This window comes from Perca fluviatilis, chromosome 6 (assembly GCF_010015445.1).
Source record: "Perca fluviatilis chromosome 6, GENO_Pfluv_1.0, whole genome shotgun sequence".
Classification (NCBI taxonomy): Eukaryota; Metazoa; Chordata; class Actinopteri; order Perciformes; family Percidae; genus Perca; species Perca fluviatilis.
The window spans coordinates 26,876,982-26,901,261 of NC_053117.1; the positions used below are offsets into that span (position 1 = coordinate 26,876,982).

General features: G+C 39.5%; 3 protein-coding genes and 1 long non-coding RNA gene across 6 annotated transcripts; 2 read left to right on the plus strand and 2 right to left on the minus strand.

Moving 5' to 3' along the window:
- Positions 1-51: 51 nt before the first annotated feature.
- osmr (oncostatin M receptor) lies at positions 52-10,845 on the plus strand. Its single transcript, XM_039803533.1, has 17 exons — positions 52-286; positions 368-513; positions 889-1,042; positions 1,499-1,771; positions 1,875-2,004; positions 3,814-3,962; positions 4,205-4,338; positions 4,444-4,585; positions 4,985-5,070; positions 5,218-5,431; positions 5,610-5,795; positions 5,890-5,991; positions 6,510-6,677; positions 6,795-6,947; positions 7,124-7,205; positions 7,744-7,828; positions 8,246-10,845. The coding sequence occupies exons 1-17, from the start codon at positions 199-201 to the stop codon at positions 8,528-8,530; spliced, it is 2,577 nt and encodes an 858-aa protein (XP_039659467.1). The 5' UTR covers positions 52-198; the 3' UTR covers positions 8,531-10,845.
- Positions 10,846-11,024: 179 nt separating this feature from the next.
- On the minus strand, positions 11,025-14,499 carry sb:cb288. 3 transcript variants are annotated; one of them, XM_039803539.1, is made up of 5 exons: positions 14,163-14,350; positions 13,579-13,733; positions 13,000-13,071; positions 12,105-12,192; positions 11,025-11,859 (listed from the first exon to the last, which is right to left on the minus strand). In XM_039803539.1, the coding sequence occupies exons 2-5, from the start codon at positions 13,679-13,681 to the stop codon at positions 11,811-11,813; spliced, it is 312 nt and encodes a 103-aa protein (XP_039659473.1). In that variant the 5' UTR covers positions 13,682-13,733; positions 14,163-14,350; the 3' UTR covers positions 11,025-11,810. The 3 variants fall into 3 exon arrangements, with proteins under 3 accessions (XP_039659473.1, XP_039659472.1, XP_039659475.1); XM_039803538.1 differs by having other exon boundaries at positions 13,579-13,633; positions 14,163-14,343; XM_039803541.1 differs by lacking the exon at positions 13,000-13,071 and having other exon boundaries at positions 13,579-13,633; positions 14,163-14,499.
- Positions 14,500-14,631: 132 nt separating this feature from the next.
- Positions 14,632-20,955, minus strand: ykt6 (YKT6 v-SNARE homolog (S. cerevisiae)). The gene is made up of 8 exons (XM_039803537.1): positions 20,814-20,955; positions 20,269-20,435; positions 19,658-19,740; positions 19,083-19,183; positions 18,889-18,993; positions 17,709-17,774; positions 16,703-16,804; positions 14,632-16,601 (listed from the first exon to the last, which is right to left on the minus strand). The coding sequence occupies exons 2-8, from the start codon at positions 20,370-20,372 to the stop codon at positions 16,566-16,568; spliced, it is 597 nt and encodes a 198-aa protein (XP_039659471.1). The 5' UTR covers positions 20,373-20,435; positions 20,814-20,955; the 3' UTR covers positions 14,632-16,565.
- On the plus strand, positions 20,921-22,577 carry LOC120560738. The gene is made up of 3 exons (XR_005639508.1): positions 20,921-21,029; positions 22,064-22,135; positions 22,467-22,577. It is a non-coding gene; the product is annotated as an uncharacterized LOC120560738 (long non-coding RNA).
- Positions 22,578-24,280: the final 1,703 nt, after the last annotated feature.

Here is a 24,280-nt window from a genome sequence, read left to right on the forward strand (position 1 = left end):
TTGCATAAAACACAACAAAAGCAACATCTGTTTGACATTTACACACCTCCCATGGCTTCCGATGTTACATCATGACTTTTACACCATGTGTAGGCAGGGTGTATTTAACCATTGACTCATGGGACTTGCAGTTAGTGCATGCAGTGAATGGCCAGCATGTCACTCTGATTTAGCTTTGATCATTTCTGTATTAACAGGATGATACGTTTCAGAATATCCGTGATTAACCTGGTTAGGTTCTATCTAATATTTTCTGAGGATTACAGTGGATGCTGCATGGACACTGGTGAGTTTGGTTTACTTAAATTCTCATATCTATATTAAAACTCCTCAAATATGTCCTGTAACTACATATATTGTGTGCCAGTTTGGCCGCCAAGCCCGAGCATCATTCATCTGCAGGCTATCAGTGACAAGCAAAGCCTTGTGGTGAGCTGGCTGGTTAACCACAGCAGGGGCGACATTTATGAGGTCCAGGTCAGCCGCACTGAAAACTACAACGTCATTTACAATGTGAGTACTGAAGGATTTGTTGTCTGGGTTTTGTGTTGTTTAGGCTCTCTATAGTTGCATCCTGGTATTATCCTACATTTAACCCTTGTGTTGTCTTCCCATCAACCTTGAAAAAAAAACACTTTTTGTCTCTACGTTTTTGACGCCATTTTTCACAGTTTGTTTTTGATTTTTCCAACGTTTTAAATTGTTGAATTTTTCTTCTACACATTCAGTGCTTATTTCTACGTCCCATATTTTCTGATCTAAAACAAAAATTGAAACTGGGTCAATTTGACCCGAAGTCATTAAGAGCATTTACTGTTGTGATATTATGCAAAATCACAAGTTCCTGTGCAATTAATGTACAATGTTTCCCTGTTTTTGTTATTCTAGAGAAATCTGAGTTTAATCTCCGTGGATTCAGATGAATACACATGGACATGGACCTCTGATCTGCCTCTGGAGTGCGTCGATCACTCAGTCAGAATACGACATTTCTATAATCAGTCTGTCCCGAGTCCCTGGAGCGACTGGATAACCAACCATGGTGAGATGATGCTATGGTTTTTAACTGTTCATGAGTAAAAAACTACAAAAAAACCTACATAAAAAGGTAATTTTCTTGTTTGCACAGTTCCACGAATAATATCATGATCATATGATCAAATAAGCAATAGTTTCTGTTCTCTTCCGTTTCCCCAATCTTTATATCAGTGTTTCTCAACTGTTGCAGTTATTGCCACTGTCTGTTGCAATGCACTACTCAAAGCCTCTTCACAATAAACTTGGATTGGTTACTTTTTTGTTGTTTATTTTTTGTGGAGGTGATACAATAGTGTAATTTTCTGCTTTTGCTTTAATGATACATAAGGTTTTTCACTTGTCTAAAGTTTTGCACTGGGGGGTGATGAGAGTTCATACCAGGGATTATAGACACAGCACCCCTGCTTGTACACACTGCTGTGCCAGATGCTGTGCTATAACTCTGCTCTGTGACCTGTAGGAGCCCAGATGAAGGTTGAGACCAAGATCTTCCCCTTCCAGCGGATGATGAGAGAGCACACCAGTGCCATGTTCTGCTGTGTTCACCCAAGAGGAGTCAATATTACTAGCATGATCTTAAACCGCAACAAATACCCTCTTATCAGCATTGGAGCTGGAGTCAAGGCTATCGCTGTAGGTAACCTGACCATCCCAACAGGGTTGATTAAACGTCTTTCACTCTCTTGCAATGATGCAACAGACGTGATCGGTTATGCCTGGAACTACATCAGTTGTAAGTTTGTATTATTATTATTTTTATTTACATTCTTGACATTATTACATTATTTTTCCAAAGAACTTTTACATATATATGTATGTGAGTGTGGGAGCTGTAGTTCCTCCCCAGAAGCCCAGAAACCTCAGCTGTGCGACCTCAGACATGACAACTGTCATTTGCACCTGGGAATCAGGCAGAAAACGAGACCCGTACGATCACAACAAGCAAACGCACACTATCCACATAGAGTAAGTGCACACATTACCAAAACATTCTTCCACCTCCCTCTTTGACACGTGTACAAACTCAAATGTTTGCCACATTTCTATGTTGCTCTGCTATGAAGTTAAACAGGAATATAAATCATAACTAGAAAATGCATTTCCTGCGGAAAATGCGTGGGAATGCTGAATAGCTGAAATGCTAAAGCTAAACTGGTTGAATAGCTTAAATCTGTAAGAAGAAGTTGAAATAGTGAGAATAGTTGAAAAAGTGGAAATCGTTAAAAAGTTGGCTTTAAAAGCTGAAAAATGACAAAATATGTAGAACATTGTGGAGTCTTTAGCTGAAGCTGAAGAATAGTTGAAAAAGTGGAGAGAGAGAGAAAAAGAGAAAGAGACAGGGAGAGAGGGAGGGAGAAGGCGGGATGAGAGAGAGAAGGAGAGAGAGAGAAAAAGAGAGAGACAGGGAGAGAGGGAGGGAGAAGGTGGGAGGAGAGAGAGAGAAAAAGAGAGAGAGAGGGAGGGAGAAGGCGGGATGAGAGAGGAGAGAGAGAGAAAAAAAGAGAGAGAAAAGAGAGAGACAGAGAGAGAGATGGAGGGAGAAGGAGGGATGGAGAGAGGACAGAGAGAGAAAAAAGAGAGAGAAACAGGGAGAGAGAGAGAGAAAGAAAAGAGAAACAGAGAGATAGAGAGGGAGGGAGAAGGCGGGATGGAGAAAGGAGAGAGAGAGACAGAGAGAGGGAGGGATGGAGAGAGGGATAGAGAGAGAGGGAGGAGGGATGGAGAGAGAAAAGAGAAACAGAAAAAAGAGAGAGAGAGATAGAAAAAAAAAAAAAAACTGCAGTGCTTCGTACATAGATTACTATTGTATATTACTGCCTGTAGTATCTGTATAGACTACTGTTGATATTACTGCCTGTAGTATCTGTATAGACTACTGTTCATATTACTGCCTGTAGTATCTGTATAGACTACTGTTCATATTACTGCCTGTAGTATCTGTATAGACTACTGTTGATATTACTGCCTGTAGTATCTGTATAGACTACTGTTCATATTACTGCCTGTAGTATCTGCATAGACTGCTGTTCATATTACTGCCTGTAGTATCTGTATAGACTACTGTTCATATTACTGCCTGTAGTATCTGTATAGACTACTGTTCATATTACTGCCTGTAGTATCTGGGTGTGTGTCTGTGAAAGTGTTGTCATGGTAACCATGGCCTGGGAATGTTTATAAACTTGCTTTGATGTCTGTAATCAAGCTAACGAGCCTGTCACCTGCTGAATCTGTCAGCTGTGCTGTGCTGCAGCTATTCAGAGACACTGAGAGCGAGCTCTCAAACAAAGCCTCACTGTGGCAACACCATAACTGCTATCAGTCAAATGACGTGATCCTGAGCATCACAAGGCCTTTGTGAACGTATCGGTATAAAATTTATATGGATAAACGTAAAAATGTGGTCATGTAGAGAACAGCATTCCCCCAATTAGACTGTTGCTCGTTCTGTAAACCGATGAAAAGGCAACACTATATATAGGACAGAGCTTCTCAGCATCATGGTGGGACACACTGTGCAGACAGGCCCAAAGGAGATTTCTTTGATACAGCATATTGATATATTTAATAAAGGTAAACTGAGATTTCAAATATAAAATGTATGTTTAATTCATTTGGAGCTGCCCTTAAAACAAGACAACAAACATATACCATACTCTGCTTGACAACACTCCAGAAAGTGTTGTTTGTTCTTTAACCAATCCCAAAACAAACAGTTCTGTTGGATGTCTCATAAGTCTTTTCCCATTCCCTTCTTTGCTGTTGAAAACACAGGAACTCCGACCAGGCTCCCATCAACTGCGAGCAGTCATCTTGTACTTTCCCGGCCGTCCCGCAGTTGGATGAATACAACATCAGTTTGGTGGTGAAGGACCAGCTGGGAGAGGAGACAGAGAGCTATAGCTTCAACATCTCTGACAGAGGTCAGAAGTGACTCAAACATGTAAACTGAATATGGAATATTATTTATAATAATTAATATAACCGCATATGCCCTCAACAATGTAGTGAAATTAGTGCTGGTTTAGTCATCGTGTTGTTTCAATGTTCACTGCACAACCACATTGAGATGAACTTTGATCAAATGTGTGTGTGTGTGTGTGTGTGTGTGTGTGTGTGTGTGTGTGTGTGTGTGTGTGTGTGTGTGTGTGTGTGTTTCCGTTAGTGTTTCCTGTTGTGGAGGTGAACAGAGTGAGCCCTGGGTCGACACACACCACTGTTTCCTGGATCGTCCCGGGGAACTTGACCCAACTGAACCTCCTCTGTCAGGTCACTACAGACTCAGACAGCACCACTGAGGTGAGTTTAATCCGGTTTAACTAAAATATTCACATTGCAGAAGTGAAAGTTGAAAATGTATTTTCTTTTTTTTTTTTTTACCTTCCGTCTGTGTATTTGTAACAGCTGAGTTGCAATAATGCGAGTGGTCTCTGCCAAGTCAAACTGGAACATCTGCTTCCCAACACGCGCTACTCTACCAGGGTACGCTGCTCTGCCAATGGCAGGCTGTGGGGAGATTGGACACAGCCCATATCCTTCATAACCTGTGAGTACAAAAAGGGTGTATTACCTGGAAAATGTGGTGTATACAACGGTGTGGTCAAGTCCGAGTTCAATTAAGTTTGAGTCAAGACCATGTTCAGACCAAGTTGAAATCAAAATATCAAGCTATTTCAGGCTAGGACTAAAGCAGGCAATAAATTAACCTGAACATTTATGAACCCTGACATCCTGGTTGCATGATATCCAACTTTGCCCACACAACCACAAGGAAAGTTAATTTTCCTCAGCCAATTCCTTTTCTTTCTTTATATACACTTTGTTTTAATCAGACAATAAACAGTTGAGCCAAGGGCAGGTTATTAACTACTGGTAGTACTATAGCCTTAGTACATACAAGTAGTGTACTAGTATTGAACACATAATGTTCATGTGATCTCCTCAGATCCGTTGGTGACCTTGGATGTATGGAGGAGAATAAAGCAGCTGTCCGACACGATGACTCGTCAAGTTACTCTATTGTGGACTCCAGTAAGACTCTATGCTTGTCTATTTTTCTCCAAATGTTTTTTTTTTTGGCACAAATACAGGCGTAATAGCACACAAACTTTGGTTTAGAGCATATATGTCACGACAGCATGAACTTTTTCCAACTTCCATGTCCACCTTTGTTCCCAGCATGTTCCTGGGTCAGCAGTCACAGTGAACATCCAAGGCTACATAGTTCAGTGGTCGCAGGAGGGCCAAAACTGGACCGAGTGGAAGGACAGTGGACAAACCCAGGCAGAGGTCTCCATCAATCCGGGACAGTATGACTTCAGTGTCCAGGCTGTAGTCCACACCGGCTCCACCATTCCTGCTCACATCACCATCCCACAGGGGGACGATGGAGGTGAGCAACGCGTGTGGAATCAGCTGAGATTCTCTTAGTTCAGTGTTGGTGGAGGTTTTCAGTCTGAGTCTGCAAGTGTCCCCGAGTAGATTTTTAGTTTATATTGCTTTTTGAATTTACCCTCACTAATACCCTTCGGGTTGCAACATCACAGTCTGAAATTTGTGTCTCTGTCCAGAAATCCTCCCAGTAAAGAAGCGGTTGAGCAGCACCACAGCTGCTGGTTTTAATCTGTCCTGGGTGGAGCAGGACTCTGCCACCTGTGGCTATACAGTGGAATGGTGCATCATGGGAAACACAGTGCTTTGCACTCTGCAATGGCTGAAGGTGCCAGAGGGAAACAACACATTGTTCCTACCTGCTAGTAAGTTTCTGTTTCGTGGTTTTCCTTTAGTGTAAATGCACCCTTTAAGTTTTTCCTATGTTGGCATTTAATGTCATACACTTTTATTTTGCAGAAAATTTCAAAGCAGGTTGTAGGTATACATTTAAAATCTACGGATGCACAGAAAATGGACACCGACTACTTGAGGTACAGACTGGATACTCACAAGAGCTCAGTGAGTGGTATTACTGATTAATCATTTGTACTGGAAATGTGTGTGGCTGTGTTCTGGTATTTGTGTGGATCTGACAACAGTATTTCTTCAAGAGGTCAATCAGGTGCTTGCTGGTTCAGTAGAGGGGTTTCAGGTATGTTCCAGAGGAGGGTAAGACATACTGCAGAAGAGATGAGGTCTGGAGCACATGGTTTAAAATGAAACATTAAATAAGGTGTAACAGCTAAAGTTTTGACACCGGATATCTTGATCAGAGACTCTGAGAACATTCTCCAGATTTCATCTTTACACAAGACACCATCTTACCAGATATGCAGAGCAGAGGAAGAAGGGACAAGAAGGTGTGAAAATAAAAAAAATAAATGACCACAAAAGCGATCAAACTGAAGTTTTTGCAGCAGATTCTGACAGATAAAAGGTCTCTGTAGTTTAATATGGTTGGAAGTTGCATTTTTGTCTAAATTCTGTTGCTTTAATACTATACCTGTCTTCCTTCCTCAAAACCACCTTTTCCACAGAATCTGTACAGTCCCCGAGTCTGGTTGAACCTTTTCAGATTACTAGCTCATCTGTGACGCTGGAGTGGAGTTACGATGAGGACGATCCGGCTCATTCGGCATTTATCACTGGTTACCTGGTTACAGCACAGGCAGTAGGATCTGGTACGCTGCTAGGTCATGCTGCAAGTAGGTGCAGGGGAAAGCGTCCACTGTTAATAATTCTTGATGAAAACGTGCAAAATATGACCGTAAAACACACACAAAAAACAGAAACAAGTCTTTGATTATCTTGTGTGAATCTAGATCTGTTTAACGTGTCGGTGGCAGACCCTCGGAGGAAGTCTGTGACCATAGAGGGTCTGCAGCAGAACCAAGAGTATGCTTTCTCTGTGAGCGCTCTCACTGAGGAGGGGCCTGGACAACCAACCAACATCACTATCAGGACCAGAACCAACTGTGAGCTCCATAACATCCAGTGCAATCATAGAGATACAACAATTTAACAATATTTATTTATTTTACTTTTTTGTTTTTTTCTCTTAGAATCTTTAAAAGTTATCAGATTTCAGTACACAGACTTGAATTGTACTGGTTGATTGTGTAAACTCCTGACCTTCTGTTTGCTCTGGTAGACTCTGCACACCTGGCCAAGATACTGACTCCCATCTTGTTACTGCTGGGCTGCATCATTCTCCTGTGGCCTCAAAGAAAAATGTGAGTAACTTTATCTTTAAAGTGCTCATATTATGCTCATTTTCAGGTTCATAATTGTATTTAGAGGTTGTACCAGGATAGGCTTACATGGTTCAATTTTCAAAAAACACCATATTTTTGTTGTACTACACATTGCTGCAGCTCCTCTTTTCACCCTGTGTGTTGAGCTCTCTGTTTTAGCTACAGAGTGAGGCATCTCACTTCTGTTCCATCTTTGTTGGGAGGACCTAGGTAAGGACTACTAGCCAGTCAGAATCAGAGTATGAGGGAGTGCCATGCTAGCAGCTAGGTGAGCATTATAACGTGTGTTACAAAGTGACGCACGTTTGTCTCTGAAGTAAAGGCTGGACTACAATAGAGCTGTTTGGAGCAGTTTGTGAACAATGTTTTCTGTTGGAGATTGTAAGTCCCTTTGGGATGGACTTTGGGCTTTTTCACTTTGTAAACCTATAACATGCACAAAAAAGATATATGACACAATAAAGGAAAGGGTTGACCTCTCTCTTCCATCTTCTTTGTTGTTCTGTTTCTCTTCCAGACTGAAGAGTGTGCTGAAGGAGATCTTTACTTATCCTGCTGGTATGAACATCAATACACCTGAGTTTGACAGCTTCCTGCATGAGGTATGGACAAACAATAATAGTCAAATCATAGAGAGGAAACAACTGCTATGTGCTAACCATAAGATGTGTTTAATACATAAATACGTTTTATTCTTTTTGGAGAGCATGTAAATAATAAACAGTTTTAACAAACTGAATTTGATCAGGTCCTCCCTCCAGTGGTTTCAAAAAGGGATTCATTGTTCTGAGTTTATAATAGATTTAACACTTGTTCAAAGAGGTTCAGGTGGCCCACATTAGTTGCATTTTAATCAATAATTGTCTTATTTCACTCATGTTAATCTTCACACAGAGATACTGTAGCAAATTAGATCCAATAATTGAATTTCCTGCTTAGTGTTTACTGCTTTTATTATCTGAAATCATGTGTAGTTATGTGCCTTACATCGTTATAATCCCCTCTGCATGTTTGTACAGACGAGTGAGCGGCTGCAGTCTCAGAAGGTGGAGGAGTGCAGCTTCTGTGACATTGAGATCCTGAATACCAGACCTCTTCAGGATGAAACAACGGCACTGAGAGATGCTGAACCCATGAACACGCTGCCCTCTCCTGGTTCCCAGCTCTCTCCTTCAGCCTCGTCACTCTCCTGTGTGCCACTCCAAACAGAATACTGTCCACAGTCAGTCACAGTGTCCTGCGACAGAACAATCCTTCAACAAACATGCATCTCAAACAAGACTTATATGCACAACATTGAGTAGGATTTGTCTGAGGCACAACAAGTCATGTTAACTGACATCAAATCGAATCTTCTGAAAGTCTTTGGGAATCAGGTAGTGTTATATATGGTTATGTCTTCAGTGAGACTTTATAAAGTCAAAGACCAGGCCCAAAACATCTATGTCCTATGTTTTCAATAGTTAAACTTCTGTAAATAGATGCTTTGTTTATTAGACATAATGTGAATCTGCAGCTTTCTAATGTAAATACGTGAAGCTTTTGTATTTATGCCACACTTTAACATACTATATGCACATGTGATTGGAAAATGCAGCTTATCATAAAATACTGTATGTAGTGCAGAAAACACACAATCTGGAGAGTACTTTAGACTTACTACAAAACTTAACTTAAACTACTTATAGCTTCAGCAGCAATACAGTCCAAAGTGAAAGTGTATACAATATCACAAGAGAAATTGAAGTGTGAAGCAACTACAGATGTTATCTTGATGCAACTGATAGCACGGATAAGACAGCTGAACATCTAAAAACATTTGCATATTTTTTTTAACTTTTTGTTTTATATTACTTGCATGGCATTATCAAAATGTATAATTGATTATCAAACACTGTATTGAATGATCCGGTAGGAGGTAGTATACCATATTGATGTAATAGCTAAAAGAAGCTAGAAAGAAGAAAGAAAAATAAGAGGAAAGGGTTATTGGCCAGTATTTGTTTTTGCAGCTGCCCATCAGTGACAAGTGGGTAAGAAGTCTGTTTTTACTGTGACGAGAGTCTGACTCAAATATCAAAACTTACTGGACTCTTACACGTAAACTTTCTCTACTTAAAACAGGCCACTCAGTAATTTCTGAAACCTCCTATTGATATTTTGCTCTACAGTTATGACTCACATTTCCACCAAATATGCAGTTCATAGCCAGACATGTTATAACTGCTAATGTAATTTAACATAGTGAACTGATCTGATGTCCTATTGCCTTGTGATCAGGTTTTTAGAAGACACATTATTGTTTTTGTCATTTCAAAGGCATCCGAGGAACTAAGTGTGTAATTGCGCTGCAGCTTCATCAAGAAACACTGAATGGTTTTGTAGCAGGTTACCTACAGTAAATCCCTGTGTGTTACCGTATCCTTTATCCACGAATTACACAGCTGTGTATGAGTATGATCTTGGTTTTGTTCTAGGTACAAATCTAGGTTAGAATATAGATTTGTGGGCACCTGGGTGGCTCACCTTGTGGAGCACGCGCCCATATATAGAGGTGTACTCTTCGACCCAGTGGCCACGGGTTCGACTCTAACCTGCGGCCCTTTGCTGCATGTCATTCCCCCCTCTCTCTACCCCTTCATGTCTTCAGCTGTCCTATACAAATAAAGGCCTAAAATGCCCCAAAAATTATCTTTAAAAAAAAGAAATAATATAGATTTGCACTGATCTTGTTGATTTTGACAATTTTTATCTCCATCTGTTGAACAGGTGACTTTACAACAAATGGTTATTATTGAAGTAAGTTTGTACTGGTGTTCTATTCTATTGTTTACTGACTAACATGTTTACAGTACATATAAGCAATGTTTTATTAAATAGCACAAATCTCCCATGTTTCTTCTCAGTAATTGTCATTTTATAAACTCCAGGTTTAGAACGTCGTCTTTGACTGATCATTCAAATTATATATTTTGTACAATCCCGGAGCTGATCAATATTTTGAAAGTTGTGTCTAATATTTAAGTATGAAAAGTAAATATTAAGTATAAGCACATAGTGAGTGATTAAAATGTCTACACCATACAGTAAACATTCACTCAAGGCAGCTACCATATTTTCAATGTAATCCAAACTCCACACACCTGCCTTGATGTTTTGAAAACTGTGGATGCACTTTATTTCATCAAAGTGGAAGATATGACTGGATCGCACGGTTCAAATGATTAGTATCTCGTTTATCAGTTAAAGTATCCCTACTCTGATGAATTTAGCACAATTTCCATCCAACACTCCCAGTTCCTACCACAGGGAATACATTTTTTTTAACACTTCATCTGAGTGTTAGATAAGACTCATATACATCACAATACTGCATTAAGTGGAACTTGCATCTTTATAAATACTATGAGTAGTTGTACATTTTTATTCCTAACTTGTATATACATTTGTACATTCTTTCCTTTGTATTTTTTTAAATCTTAATTTTTTGAATATTTGTTCTTGTATTCTATCCTATTATTTCCATGTACAGTATATTCTGTATGTGTGCCTGATATTTTGCTACTGTAGCACTGAAATTTCCCAAGTGGGGATCAATAAAAGTCTATCATCAGTTCCACCAAGTCACATTCGTTGCTCATGTTCAGTTCAGTCAGCTCCACTTGTGGTTTTAAGTTGCAGAACTGGTTCCTAAAGTCCACAATTGTGAATTGGTGAATCACACAGCATGTCTTTCCTCAGTCCATACTTAAGGTACATTAGAAATACACCATGAAACAAAAAGAACAAGGGATTGCGTCTGATTTGAAGTTTGACCTAATTGTGACTCAGTCACAGATCTTAGCATTTATTAATTTTCACATTCCACTTAAAAAGTCACAGGTTATTATAGAGTCAAAAGTCATACAGTAGTTACAACAGCCTGAGTAAAGTGTGAATTTCAAAGAAGACAACAGAGGACAAATAGAAAATAAAATCCATTTCTGATCTCCACAGTAAATGCTGTCCAAATACTCGGAGCAGAGGAGATTGGCCGTTTGTCCTGAACACCCTGGCAGCTTTAGGAATTTCCCCTAAAAATCTTTAAAAAGCGAGGACAGAAAATGGATGTAAATGGAACCAACTGATGCCATTATGTACTGTAAAATAAAATATATAAAAGAAATACAATGCCAGAAGAGAGGACATGCTTAAAATACAACTGTCAATTTGGTGCAGGTACAAAACATGCACACAAACATGTATTAAATACACCACAATCTATCGCTCAGACACGCAGCTTATTGATGCTGCCTCAGTAGTGCAGAGTTCACAGAAAAAAAAGCAGCATGATCTGACCTGCCAAACATGGAGCTTTGAGTCAACGGGAGCACAAGCAGCCAGTAGAGCTAAGGGAAACAGGTGACACATCCACTCAGTTTTTTGTGGTTTGATCTTTGGATCCATTAGGAGGATCTTCTTCAGTGGAATATTGTTACTCGGGTGCTTTTCTCCGACTGGGAGCAAAGTCTTTAGTGCACACCATTGAGATCCAAAATGACCTGCTGAACAGGCGGAAGATATTCTCAACCTGGAAGCCATTCTTCACACAGACGTCCTCTGTTTTACTCTCATCCTCACCTTGCTGTGCTTTCTGAAAGGGAAACGCAAATGAGTTTGTTCGCATGGCAACTACAACAAAAACAGTAACACGATTAAAAATGAAGTGGAAAAGTGCAGTGAGGTGGTTTGTCTTTCTTTGATGAGCTGGGATACAAAGTTCAGACGTGTGACGCTAAAAGGCAGGTGAATAAATGGCTGTTTGCAAGATCGCTGTGTCAACAAAAATCAAATAGAAGCTCCAGCAAAGTCAAGTTGGGGCTTGCGTTGGTCCTTTACCGTTGTGGTGGTGGCGACACCATGCACTTCCAGAGGACAGCATAGAGAGCAAGTAAAAAGGCAATGAACACTGTGGCTGCAATTGCACCTAAAAGCACAAAGATATACACACACGTATGTTAAAGCACAACTACACATGTGCCAATACATGAGGACACACGCATGCACCAAGTTCAGTGTACAATAATTACCTGTTGCATCTAGAGCTGCAAAGATTAATCGATTAGTTGTAAACTACTAAATTAATCGGCAACTGTTTAGATAAACGATTATTATTTTTATTAAGAAAAACAAAATTCTCTGATTCCAGCTTGAGCTTCCAATACGTGAATTATTTTCTAGTTTCTTCACTCCTCTGTTACACTAAAGTGAATATCTTTGAGTTGTGGACAAAACAATACATTTGAGGAAGTCATTTTAGGCTTTGGGAAACACTGATCAACATTTTATGGAAAAACAACTAATCAAGAAAAACAGATGAATGAATCTCTCTCTCTCTCGCTCTCTCTCTGTAATATAACTGAGACCCGAGGAATTTCACTGCCCTTTCCAAGTTTCTAGTCTGGTGAACTGACACTGTTATGTGAGTATTATATTTCTCAATGTGTATGACAAAAACCACCATATTATTATATAATTTTTTTTTTTTTTTTTTTTTTTTTTTTTTTTTAAAACAACCCCCAGGAAAGTTATATTCCAAAAAGAATTACCATATAGAATGTTTTTATTTTTTGCTGGCTGCTGGTACAACTTGATTTCCTTGTATTTGTGGGTCTTGGCCCTCGGAGTAAAAATATTTGTTAGCTGTTGACTTAGGGTGGTACATCTTATACACAGACAGATCTGAAACAGATCTTGCAGGGTCTGCAAAGATTTTAGTCAAAGTGGGGCTCACCAGGGATGATTCCACTGCTGCTGGTTAAAGAGTCCTCTGTGAGAGCAGGATGAGTGGCAGCTGCTGTTGAACCTTCATTGGTAAAATATAGAAATACTTGACAATGCTAATATAAATAAGTAAGTGTTACATTTGCCTACATGACTGAGTCATTAATGAGACTATATGGTATTTAAACCAAACTATCCCCTTTGTCCTCCCCTCTCTGGTAAACTAATTTGAAATGTTTTATTTTATGCATTCTCTGTAAAACATTCACGTAACACCCATTTCCTCAGTTGCAGTTAGTGGTTTTGTCTGCAGCAACTACAGTGTTTCATATCTTCGCTATTTATCATGTGTTGCTCTGAATTAAAAATAGTATTGGCTGCCAATCATCTAAAGTGGACATACTACTGAAGTGGATTTCCCCATTTATCTGACACTTTAATTCTGATTTAGGTACTGTGGGAGTAGACATACAAGTAGTTAAGCTTTTCACTAGAATAAAAAAAATAAACTAAACTATAAACCCAGATAAACGACCAAATAATAAGATAGAAGGGATACAACTCCAAAAAAGAGAGAGAAAAATCTCACCATTTCTCTGTTGAACAGTGTGTAAAAGCTGTCGTGTCAGATCTGGGTCACCCATCTGAAAATGCAACAAAACATCGATTGCACACACAAAAATGTGGAGCATAGGGCACCACTGACACGACAGGACACACAGCCACTCCAGCTCGGATACTTGTCTTGTGCAGGTTAAAAAAATAAAATAAAAATAAAAATCAGCCACTTAATACAAAGTGAAGTGCAGGCTGGATCTGAGCAGCAGTCATGCTGCTTACGAGAGCAACTGTGGCAACGCCACAGCAAAGATAAGAAAACGTGCAAGATAAGCAACTATAAGAAACCCACATATTTCCTTAACATTTGCGTCGAGACACTTGGTTCCTGAAACTGGGTGTAAAACGGCTTCCAGTCGAGCATTGCTAAAACACTACTCACTGAAGGCTTGTAAACAATTAGGCTAAATCAGTTATGACAGGTTTTAACCGTCGTTAAGTAGAACTATATCCCAAGAGAGAGGCTCACTTTTGGATAAACAGACTTGTTTTTTTGAACATTGCTCTCTTCAGAAAGAGACAACAAAGCGTCAGTTTCCCCGTTTAGCTTCTTACCTCCGAGCTGTTCCCGTTGCCGATGACAGTCTTGCTCTTGTTTTTCACCTCAGTCCACATTTTTGAGGCTGTGCGGCCAGACTTCTTCAGTTCGTTTGGTTTTCTTCTCACCTGAGACGTGCGCTGAGGGGGCGCGCCTCTCGTGCTGCATTCAAGTGCCTCTTTTGAACTCGTACTTCATAATTAGCGTAGACAAGAACTAATTGTATAACCTAAGTACACTTTTGGGTCTTTTATGGATTCCATTCCTATCAAGAAATTATATTTCCCACTACACTTAAAGGGTGCATCCGCGGCACACAGCCCCAGTTTGCTGATTTAAGATATGGATATTAAAGATAGGACTGTTGGTTTTCAGACACTGCACATGACAAGTTGCTTCACATTGTTTTACAGGATTTCCTGAGACATCTCAAAGCCACCTCGACATACTTCCAGGATGTCTTAAAATACCACTAGAACACCAGAATCAATGGTTTGTGTTTATCGAAGTAAGATTTCATGTTCCGTTAACAATCAGCGTTCCGAAAACAAAATATTAATACAGACAGCAGAGAAGAGTTTATCATCTGAAGTCTTTGTTCTAAGTTTGAAGAATGAAGAATGTTTAATGCAGCCTGTTTCACACACCCATTTTCAAATTTAGCACATGACTTGGAAATTTTGAAAACAAGAAATTAAAATAATCTCAGAAACAACCCTTGACACGCTTCGCATGGGAATTAGTAATAAGAGTAGTATTCTACAAAAATGTCAATTTACGGCCCTTTATGAGAAATATTTCCATTTATTCTCTCCATTCTAAAGAGAGACATACACCAACAGTCTGCAGAGATATTGCACAAAAGTTTACACTGTAAAAGCAGAAAGAGCAATTTGAATCACAGACACACAACAGTCCTCGAACACAGGCACTCAACATTAATGCAGCCTGCATATGTTGTAAATTAGCAAATCATACACTCATACAGCAAAAAGAGAGCAGAGAAACCTCTAAAATACACAACCAAAAGGTATCTCTTTATCTTAAACTGATCAGCCGTTCTTGGGGAAAGACATTTCTACATACAAAGCAAACAGTGCTGACAGTAAAAAATAAATAAAGACAGCCGTGGAGTGTCTTAAAATAAGAGTGGGATGTGAAATCACTCAATTTATGTCTGTCCTCTTTTCAAAACATTAAACAGATTTTAGAAGAAACTTGACAAGCACAAAAAGAAGCCAGAATTGCAACGGCGCCTGAGGTTTCCCAGAATCCCCTCAGTCACAATAAATGATGGTAAAATTTCAGTGATCCCAGGTTTGAGCCCCTGACTGCAGAGGTCTGAATGGGCTTTTGGACTCTAAAAACCTGCTTAAGTGTCATGTATGTTGGCTACCAGAGTGAAAAACATGGCTACAATATATAAAGTAAAAGAAAATAGCTTACGAGTCCTGTCCTTCGTATAAAACGACATCATCTCTAAACAGGACAGGGGGTTACATGTTAGCCACACTGCAATAAGGCTGTGTCTATGAAGAAACATCTCTCTACATTTCACATCTATTCTCCCACTTCTCATCAGCTTTAAGATGAGTCATCACTCAACAACACACTCACCAAAAGTGGGAATGTTTAAGGTTTCATTTAACAAATATGAGAAAAAAAGAAAGAAATCAAAGCAGTCATGTAACCTAATCCAGTCTAGCAAAGACGTTTCAAAATAATTTTGGTGAGATTTTTAAATCACACACCCAAGCAGCCACTTGAAGTCTTGGCTCAGAGTTTTTACATTTGCCGCAACGCTGAGGCTTATGGGAGCAATAAAGTAAATAAACAGGGCCACCTAGTGGGCAACAAAGGTTACACCTGCAAGAAAAACAGTTTGGGTTTTGAAGAATTGAACCGAAACGCTGACGCAGTTTATGAAATCACAAGATAAGACTGAGATTGTCAGAGTTGCCTTGAAGCAGAAGTATAATTGTGGTTAATACTCTTTTGAGAATTTTAAGAGCTGAAATCAAACTATCAAGATTTGATTCAATCTGAATAACAAATGGTTTGAAGACGTTTCAACAACACATCACCGATACACAACGTCACACTATTATGTTTGCAGCTGGTATTGAAACACCACACAGATGTTTACCCTTTGAAAGGTTAAAAATAAATCAAATGTTACTTCTTCCCCCGACCAAACCCCATCACTCCTTCAGCCCCCATCAGTCACAATCCGGACAGGTCACACTTAAGACTGGCCACCACCTTCCACCCTCTGTGCTCTCATCCCCGGCACGCCATCACGGATTAGACAGCGTCTGTTCTGTCCTTTGTGTTGAGAGCTGGTGGCTGGTGCGTGATGGGAGTTGTAGGAAAAGCAGAAAGGCAGAGAGAGGCGTGTCCACGAGGACAAGGCAGCGGCATCACATGACTTCACAGCATGAGTTCTGTTTTCGTGCCTGCAGAGTTGACATGAACACACATGTCATGCGCACAGTCTGGCATCTAAACATTATAGACTTTCAGTCCAGTGTTAACAAGGCGGGGTGTCAGTACTCACAGTCTTGTAGAAGGCTTTGGACTGGTTTCCCAGGTGCTCTGACTTTGCCACAAGATCATCCAGTTTCTCTCCTCTCTCCAACAGGCTTTCCATGGTGTTGTGCTACAGAAACAATATTTGTTTATGAAATATTGTGCAGTGTAAAGATTTTGACTTGACAAACGCTCTGGAATAGCAACATATTGTTTCAGGGATGTAGAGCCACACTTTGGTCAATAAGAGCGATGGACAGGGTTCCTACACCTTCTTAAAGCCTCTGAACACCCACAGGTGTTTTCAGTTATTCTGGCTGATCTTTTCAGGTTGAAGGTGGGCCATAGGGCTGGGCAATATATCAATATTGTATCGATATTGATATACGAGGCTAGATATCGTCATAAATTGTGGATATCGTAATATCCTGATATAACAAAAGTGTTGTCTTTTCCTGGTTTTAAAGGCTGCATTACAGTAGAGTGATGTCATTTTCTGAACAAACCCGACTGTTCTAGCTGTTCCATTATTTGCCTTTACCCACATAGTTTATTATATCAACATAACCAATGATTATTTATCAAAAATCTCAATGTGTAAATATTTTGTGAAAGCACCAATTGTCAGCCCTACAATATCGCCACAATATCGACATCGAGGCATTTGGTTAAAAATATTGGGATATTTGATTTTCTCCATATCGCCCAGCTCTAGTGGGCCGGAGCTTTGATGGGAACTTATTAGGTCACAAATTCTTTCTACCAATAAGGATGACAAAGGTGTCATTCGTCCCACCCTAACAGGTGCAACAACACTAACAGTGGACTCCGGAAGATGTCAATCACTCAGTGTAACCACACCCACACAGTCCTGGAAAAGGTCCAATCAGCCATATTGACTATAAACACCTGTGTGGGTGTTCAGGGCCTTTAAGGACTTTCCTGGCTCGATTTCCTCAAATATAAGTGAGTAATGTGAAAATATGTCCAAGAGTATGTAAAGTATTGAGTCTCAGCTTAGGGAGGCATCTTACCAAAATGATCTTTGTCTCATCCAGCTCTGCCTGCACTTTGGTCATTGCATCTGCTTCCCTGGGGTTCTGGAAAAAAAATAAAAATAAAAAACAAGGTGTCATGTACACTGGTATTGCATGGTCATCATTTAGCAACATTTCATCAAAAAAGATCTTTGATCGATCCATCTATAGGTTTCAATACTATCTAGCAAAATGTGTAAAATGACAAAGTTGGCAACTATTAAGGCACCCAAGGGAATCCGATATTGTTCTCAGTACACAATCATAATCTAGTCATACTCATAGGCTATCACAGGGTTTTTCCTGCATGGAGGACTTTTTGGCATGACCCAGAGGTTTTAGCCAGCGGCAAAGGAAAATCACCAGTGTCAAAACGTCTTTGACTTCCAGCAGTCAACTCCCTTCTCATCCACAGCCGCTATGTTTTTCACACGCAGCTGGCGCTGATAAGCTAGCTACGCTGCATTGTTCTGACTGGACCTGAACACTCCGCTGTGAAGCTAGCGCTAATGGGATATCAGTTTTACTGTCCAGAGTCAGGCGGTACCGGACCCCGGTGACGCAGCGAGGTGAAGTTCTGCTGCTGGCCAGAGGAGGAGCTCTCAGCCCCCCCGCCGGAGCTCCAACTGCAGGTCCAAGGTGGCAGCGAAGCCGGACGTAGGTCTGTCCGCGGGAGGCTGCACTGCCGTCTGATATAGTGGCATCCGTATCAAACTGAGACAGTTTCATAACCGGTAAAAAACTCCTCGTAGTCCGGGTGCCTGGTAAGCTCACCTGGTTGAGTGTGCGCCCCACGTACGGAGGCTCGGTCCTTGACGCAGTGGCCGCGGGTTCACTTCTGACCTGCGGCCCTTTGCTGCATGTCATTCCCAATCTCTCTCCCACTTTCCTGTCTTATTCTGTCCTATCAATAAAGCCAATAAAGGCGAAACAAATAATTTTGTCATGTCATCATGCCACCTGTCTCCTGAATTTTGTGTTTTTCTTCACATAAATAAAATAATATTATATAATTATAAATTTCCAACATAAATTGCGCATAAAGATGAATTAGAATGTAGGAAATTAAGTGTTTAATGCTCAAAATATCCTGGGGTAGGACAACCAGACCCCCTGCTATGCATCCCCCAAACATATTTTTATGACACATGTTCTGATAAACAGATAACCAACTGACCTGGTATTTAGAAAGGTGAATATCCAGGGCTTTGTAGTTTATGGTTTCAGGATTACCAGAGGGCCAGTCTATACTGTCCACTTGCCTAGAGAACTCCTCTAATACCTAAAAACAACCACACAGCAATCTCAGTATTGAAGTTGACAGCAAAGTGCAATAAGTAGGTGTCATTATTTACATGTTTTTGCACCCACCTTGTCTAGCAATGTGAAACAGACTCTCTGTGGGTATTCAGTGTCTGCAATGACTACAGCGCTCAGGTTGTCATTTCTTACATACACATGGCACAGGTACTCTAAAAGAAAGAGAAACCATAAGGAAACCATATGGTATGATCAAAACAGAACTGCGATAAAAAAATGGCAGGTCCTGTTCTTATGGTACAGGTTAACCCAAAGCAAGTTGCCACATGTCACTTTGTTAAGAAAAACAGAAGTAAAAGTGATAGATTTTCAAAACAAATGTTAGGAACAGCAGCCAGAATGCATGATGTTTGCATATCAGTCATCGTGCTGACCATAGGCTTTATGAAACGTGTTGTTGCACATTTATTATTTTTATGAGTATGACTTGTTATATGCTGTACATCTTAACCACCAGCATGCCCCTTGTATTGTAAATATTATGCATCTGCTTCACACAAAACACAAAGTTGATACTGTCACATGGACTGGGTGGCACCAGACCTATTGAGAACTACGTAAGTGTTATTACAATTTTAAATTAACTTTTTAAATTCTCAGATTGGACTGAATCTGCTCATTTTTACCTTGTTCTTTGACAGAGGCACGGGTTCCTTGTGATGTCCGTTCAACAATCAAGGCACTGGTAAAGGTCATGAACTCCTGAACACTAAACAAACCAAAACAATAATGTCACTGGTGGAAGCACAGTATGATCAGGCAACATTATTTAGACTAAACACTGTCAATCATTTTAATGTCAAAATATCGTGTTGTGTTTGGTGCAGTGAGCATCTAATGTAAACACGCCCCCTGCTAAACATGGGGTGACATCATTATACTGAAGATGTCTATGTGCTGTACCAGAAAAAGAGAAGAATCTTTTGGGTTATATTAATCAGTTTATTATGATTGCTATATTCCTGTTCAAAGCCTCGAGTTTGTTTTTCTGCAATGCATAAAAGCTGGAGTCCAGGATGGATTTCTCTGATTTATATTGTCACCAAGACTGTATTGTGGCTTGTGATCAACTATAACATATCCTGAAAAACCAAACCAACTAACTTAAGACAGATCACAATGTTACTAATTGCACACTCTCTGCGATCTACACAGAGAAAATGAAAAACACATTAAAAAAAAAAATGTTTTCCTCAGTCAGATACATTGTCACAATACAGATATATTGTCGACCCACCTGGATCGCTGAAAGAAGCTGAAGGAGGAGAGGTCATAGGCCGATTTAAGGAGGTTGGCTTTGGTCGCTCCTTTATGGTGGATGCTGAGGCTGTAGAGCTTCATGCTGCCGCCGTGTGAGTTCTGATCAGTCAGTCACAGCAGATACGATCCCACAGCCCTGAGGATCTAATTTGGAGGATGACACAATCAGAATCACATGAGAGCAATATTTCCTATCGAGCTCAGCCAGCTAGCTTCTCTGCTAACAATAACGCAGCTAAAGAAACTTGAGTAACGTTAGCACAGCTGACAAGTGCTAGCCGCCTTATTATTAGCTACCAAGCTAATCAACTATCGTTAGTCATCATGCTCCGCTTGAGTACATCTTTTTCTTCAGGCCATTGGTTAACTGACATTAAGTAGTACAAACTTATCAAATGCTAGTATTTATGTAAATGCCGTTTAAAACCTGCAAAGCTATGTTACATTTCTTAAATCAAATCAAGCATTCCGCTAGCTAGCTACGGATGCTATCTGGTCTTCGTGAGGCCTCAGCTTACTTACCAGACAAATCAGCAGCAAATAGTTTGATTCCCGTCAAAACAACCGAATAAACTTTTTATTCCACATAAACTAAAACTCGTTAATGTGTATAGCAGACGTCCGGCGGCTTGATCACAATGTAGTTACCGCTAAGTAGTTTTCAGTGACCAATCACCACGTCACAAGATCCTCAGACGATTCAACTGGATATTTGCTCCGGAGGAAACAAACACGCCGGTATGGTCATAGTTCCGACTGGATACAAAATACATGTTGTTTAAAGTATGTAGTGCTAGAGTCAATCAGTGGAGGATCTTGTACTTTTAAATAATTTTCAAATTGAGACGGATAATATTAACTTTTCCTCAAACGTAAAATAAAATAAAATATGTTTTAACTGTTGGCTGCAGCGAGACCTCAGCATCAACGTAGTTTTCTTTCAAACGCAGCCTTTATTCTGTATTTTGATTACAATCTGCAGCCTACATTGCATAGCATATGTAGGCCTATGTTGATTGAATGAATTAATTTACTGATTAGTCTAATCGGGGGTGGGAGGACTTTCTTCTTTGGGGATAATACCAATAGCCCATTTCTTACTGAGCATAATTGCTTTAAAGCCAGACAATGAAAGCTTTTCAATAAAATTAGGATTTTGGAAATACTGGACCTATGTATAGTATAGGCTATAAGATATTGACATGGATCTGATGATGATGAAGATATAGTCACCCTAAATATATTGTTCAAAAATGTAATTCAAAACGCTTGACTCATTTCTAATGTGATTTTGTATCATATTAGACTTGTCAATAATAATAATAATAATAGGCTAATGATAATGGGTCAGTTGGGGGTGCCACGTTTTTAACAAAAACGTGGCACCCCCAATTCATGTTTTCTCTGGTGATCTTGCTCCATTTAACAATTTCCTCCTGGCTACTTAACTCAGTGGTAAATGTTTTCCATGGCAGAAGTGTGCCGGTAATTCATTTCCAAGGCAACGCATTGAAATCGTTTTGGCATGGAAACCACTAAGCCTTTAGGTGCATACGTTGACAGGACAGCTGCACCAGCCAGGCATCCTTTCCTGGAACTAGTTTTGGTTGCGTTAAGATATTGAGGTAACATGGTCATTAAGGCCAGCTTACTGGAGGTTTGCCTACAAATTTTCTGCTCTAAATTGTAAGGCTGACATCTCTGGAATGAAGTTTTGGAGAGGAAATCCAATGTTTTAATCTATTTTTCTTTTTGCATGCCTGTTGGAGCAGATGGCACATCCAGTATGCCGATGCGGATGTTAACTGGACCTGTTAACTGCAAGAATGAAGACAAATCCAAAGGTTTTTACATAATATATCTACAGGAATGAAGATGAATCAGTAGGCCTATATCTTTTTTCGTACGCTATCAATAGGCCTAATAATGAAAATAAATGCATAGATTTATGTATGAATGAAGATGAAGAATGTTTTCCCCTTAAAATATTTGCAAGAAAAGAAAAATCCATTGGCTTTTATTTAGCTCTTCTACACTGCTTTCCCAAAGATTTCCTTTCACTGTTCATTAGATAGGCTTTGAAAATACTGCAGATATGTAAATGTTTTTCAGACTATTTGCTGAACATTATGTAGATCAGAAGTGCTGGGAATATAATAACGTTTCCCATAAAAGGATAACATTTTCTTTGCACGGACGGGGAGTTAAAACACCATAACAGCAGAAACTTGGGAATCTCCAAAACTGGAAGGAACGACGGAATTTCCACTGCAGACGACTGATGGTCGGCGGGGCATTTAGGATTTAATCCTCGTCGTGGTACGATGGATAAGGTAAATACAAAAAAAAAAATAGTTAATTATAGGATTTCTAGCCAAGGGTAATTTGCGACACCTGTCCCTGGTTAAGCTTTTTCTACTTAAAAAGGTCATAACATGTTACCAAAAGAGAAATAGTTGAATTGAGCAAACATTATAAATAGTGGCATTCTTATAGGCTTGTATAGGCTACAATTACAATATTTACATCATATTACAATCATTTTACATAGTGCATGTGTGTAGGCTATGTTCCCTCATTCCATGTGTATGTGCATCATGTTATGGGAGCATGCGAAGTCTTTATGAGAAGGTATGTTTATCTATGTGTATCTCTGTGTGTGGCCTATACATGACCAGCTCTGGTTTTGTTTCACCTTTTCTTTAAACATTTTCAGATCAGTTTGTCTTTATTTCCTTTGGTAGAGCATTCCAAAAATGTATTTATTTTACTGAAAGTAGTTTTGCGCTGTGCCACCCTGCAGTTGCCATATGCTAATTCCCTAGTAGCTATTTCTATTTGTTTTTGTGACATATGGACAGAAAGTACAGCTGGGGCGAGATTGTTCACACATTTAAAAATCTGATTGATAAAAGTAGTCTTGATAAAGCTCTCAAACTGTAGCAGAGCAACTTGTACATTTTAGAATTATACATGGTGCAATTTCATTTGTTTTTGATCCATTGATGATCTATCATCTATCTATCTATCTATCTATCTATCTATCTATCTATCTATCTATCTATCTATCTATCTATCTATCTATCTATCTATCTATCTATAGCCTACTACTACTGTCACAGTAATAGTAGCCAATATACTTAAGTTAATATGTAGCCATTAAATCATTGCAAAAAGTGATTAGATTGTGGGTAAGGCAACTGCACAAAAAAGCGAGTGTTGTAATGTTGCATCAGTACAAGACATGGCATCTTCTGTTTAAAGATTTTATTCATTAAGTGACATGAAGCTTGATGAGATGCGATGTTGTCTACTTAAGAGGTCATTTACATGTTTGAAGAGGTATATTGCATGCTAGAGGCTATACATTATGAGCAGTATATTGAAATATTTTACATAATGTAATGTGTCTTTAGCCCAGTATGACTTAGAAATCCTACTATCAGGGCACTGGGAGAGAGGGTCACTGTCACCCCACAGCCAGAGGTTAGAGCTAATAAAAGCTCTGGCCTCTGGTCAGGTAAACTACTGGAGCTGATAAGCACAGGCGGCCTTCACCTGCAGCATGCTATTGTTAGTTTTAGAGGTCATTCACTCCTTACTGATGCTAATTTTAGACATGTTACTAATTTTACAAATATATGCGTAACTCTTTTAGACCTCTGAGGTTCCCTGATTGAGCAACCCTGTGGTATTGGATTGGATTAGATTGCTCTTCTAAATAAAAAGAGCTAAATTCACAGGGTTCATGTTCAAGTTTATTTGATTTGTCTTAAGTGAGCACTGGGTCACAGGTTATACCTTGCCACATGAAAGCAAAGAATGATTTACCAAATTTATCTGAACTCTTCATTTTTAGGTTAAAATGCCATCTGGGATACCTTAACAGTAATTGGTATTCAGTTCTTCACACTGCAAAATCAAAGTGATTTTTTGAGATTATGATGTTGTGTTTTTTTTTTGTTCATATAACCTTAAAACAAGCATAA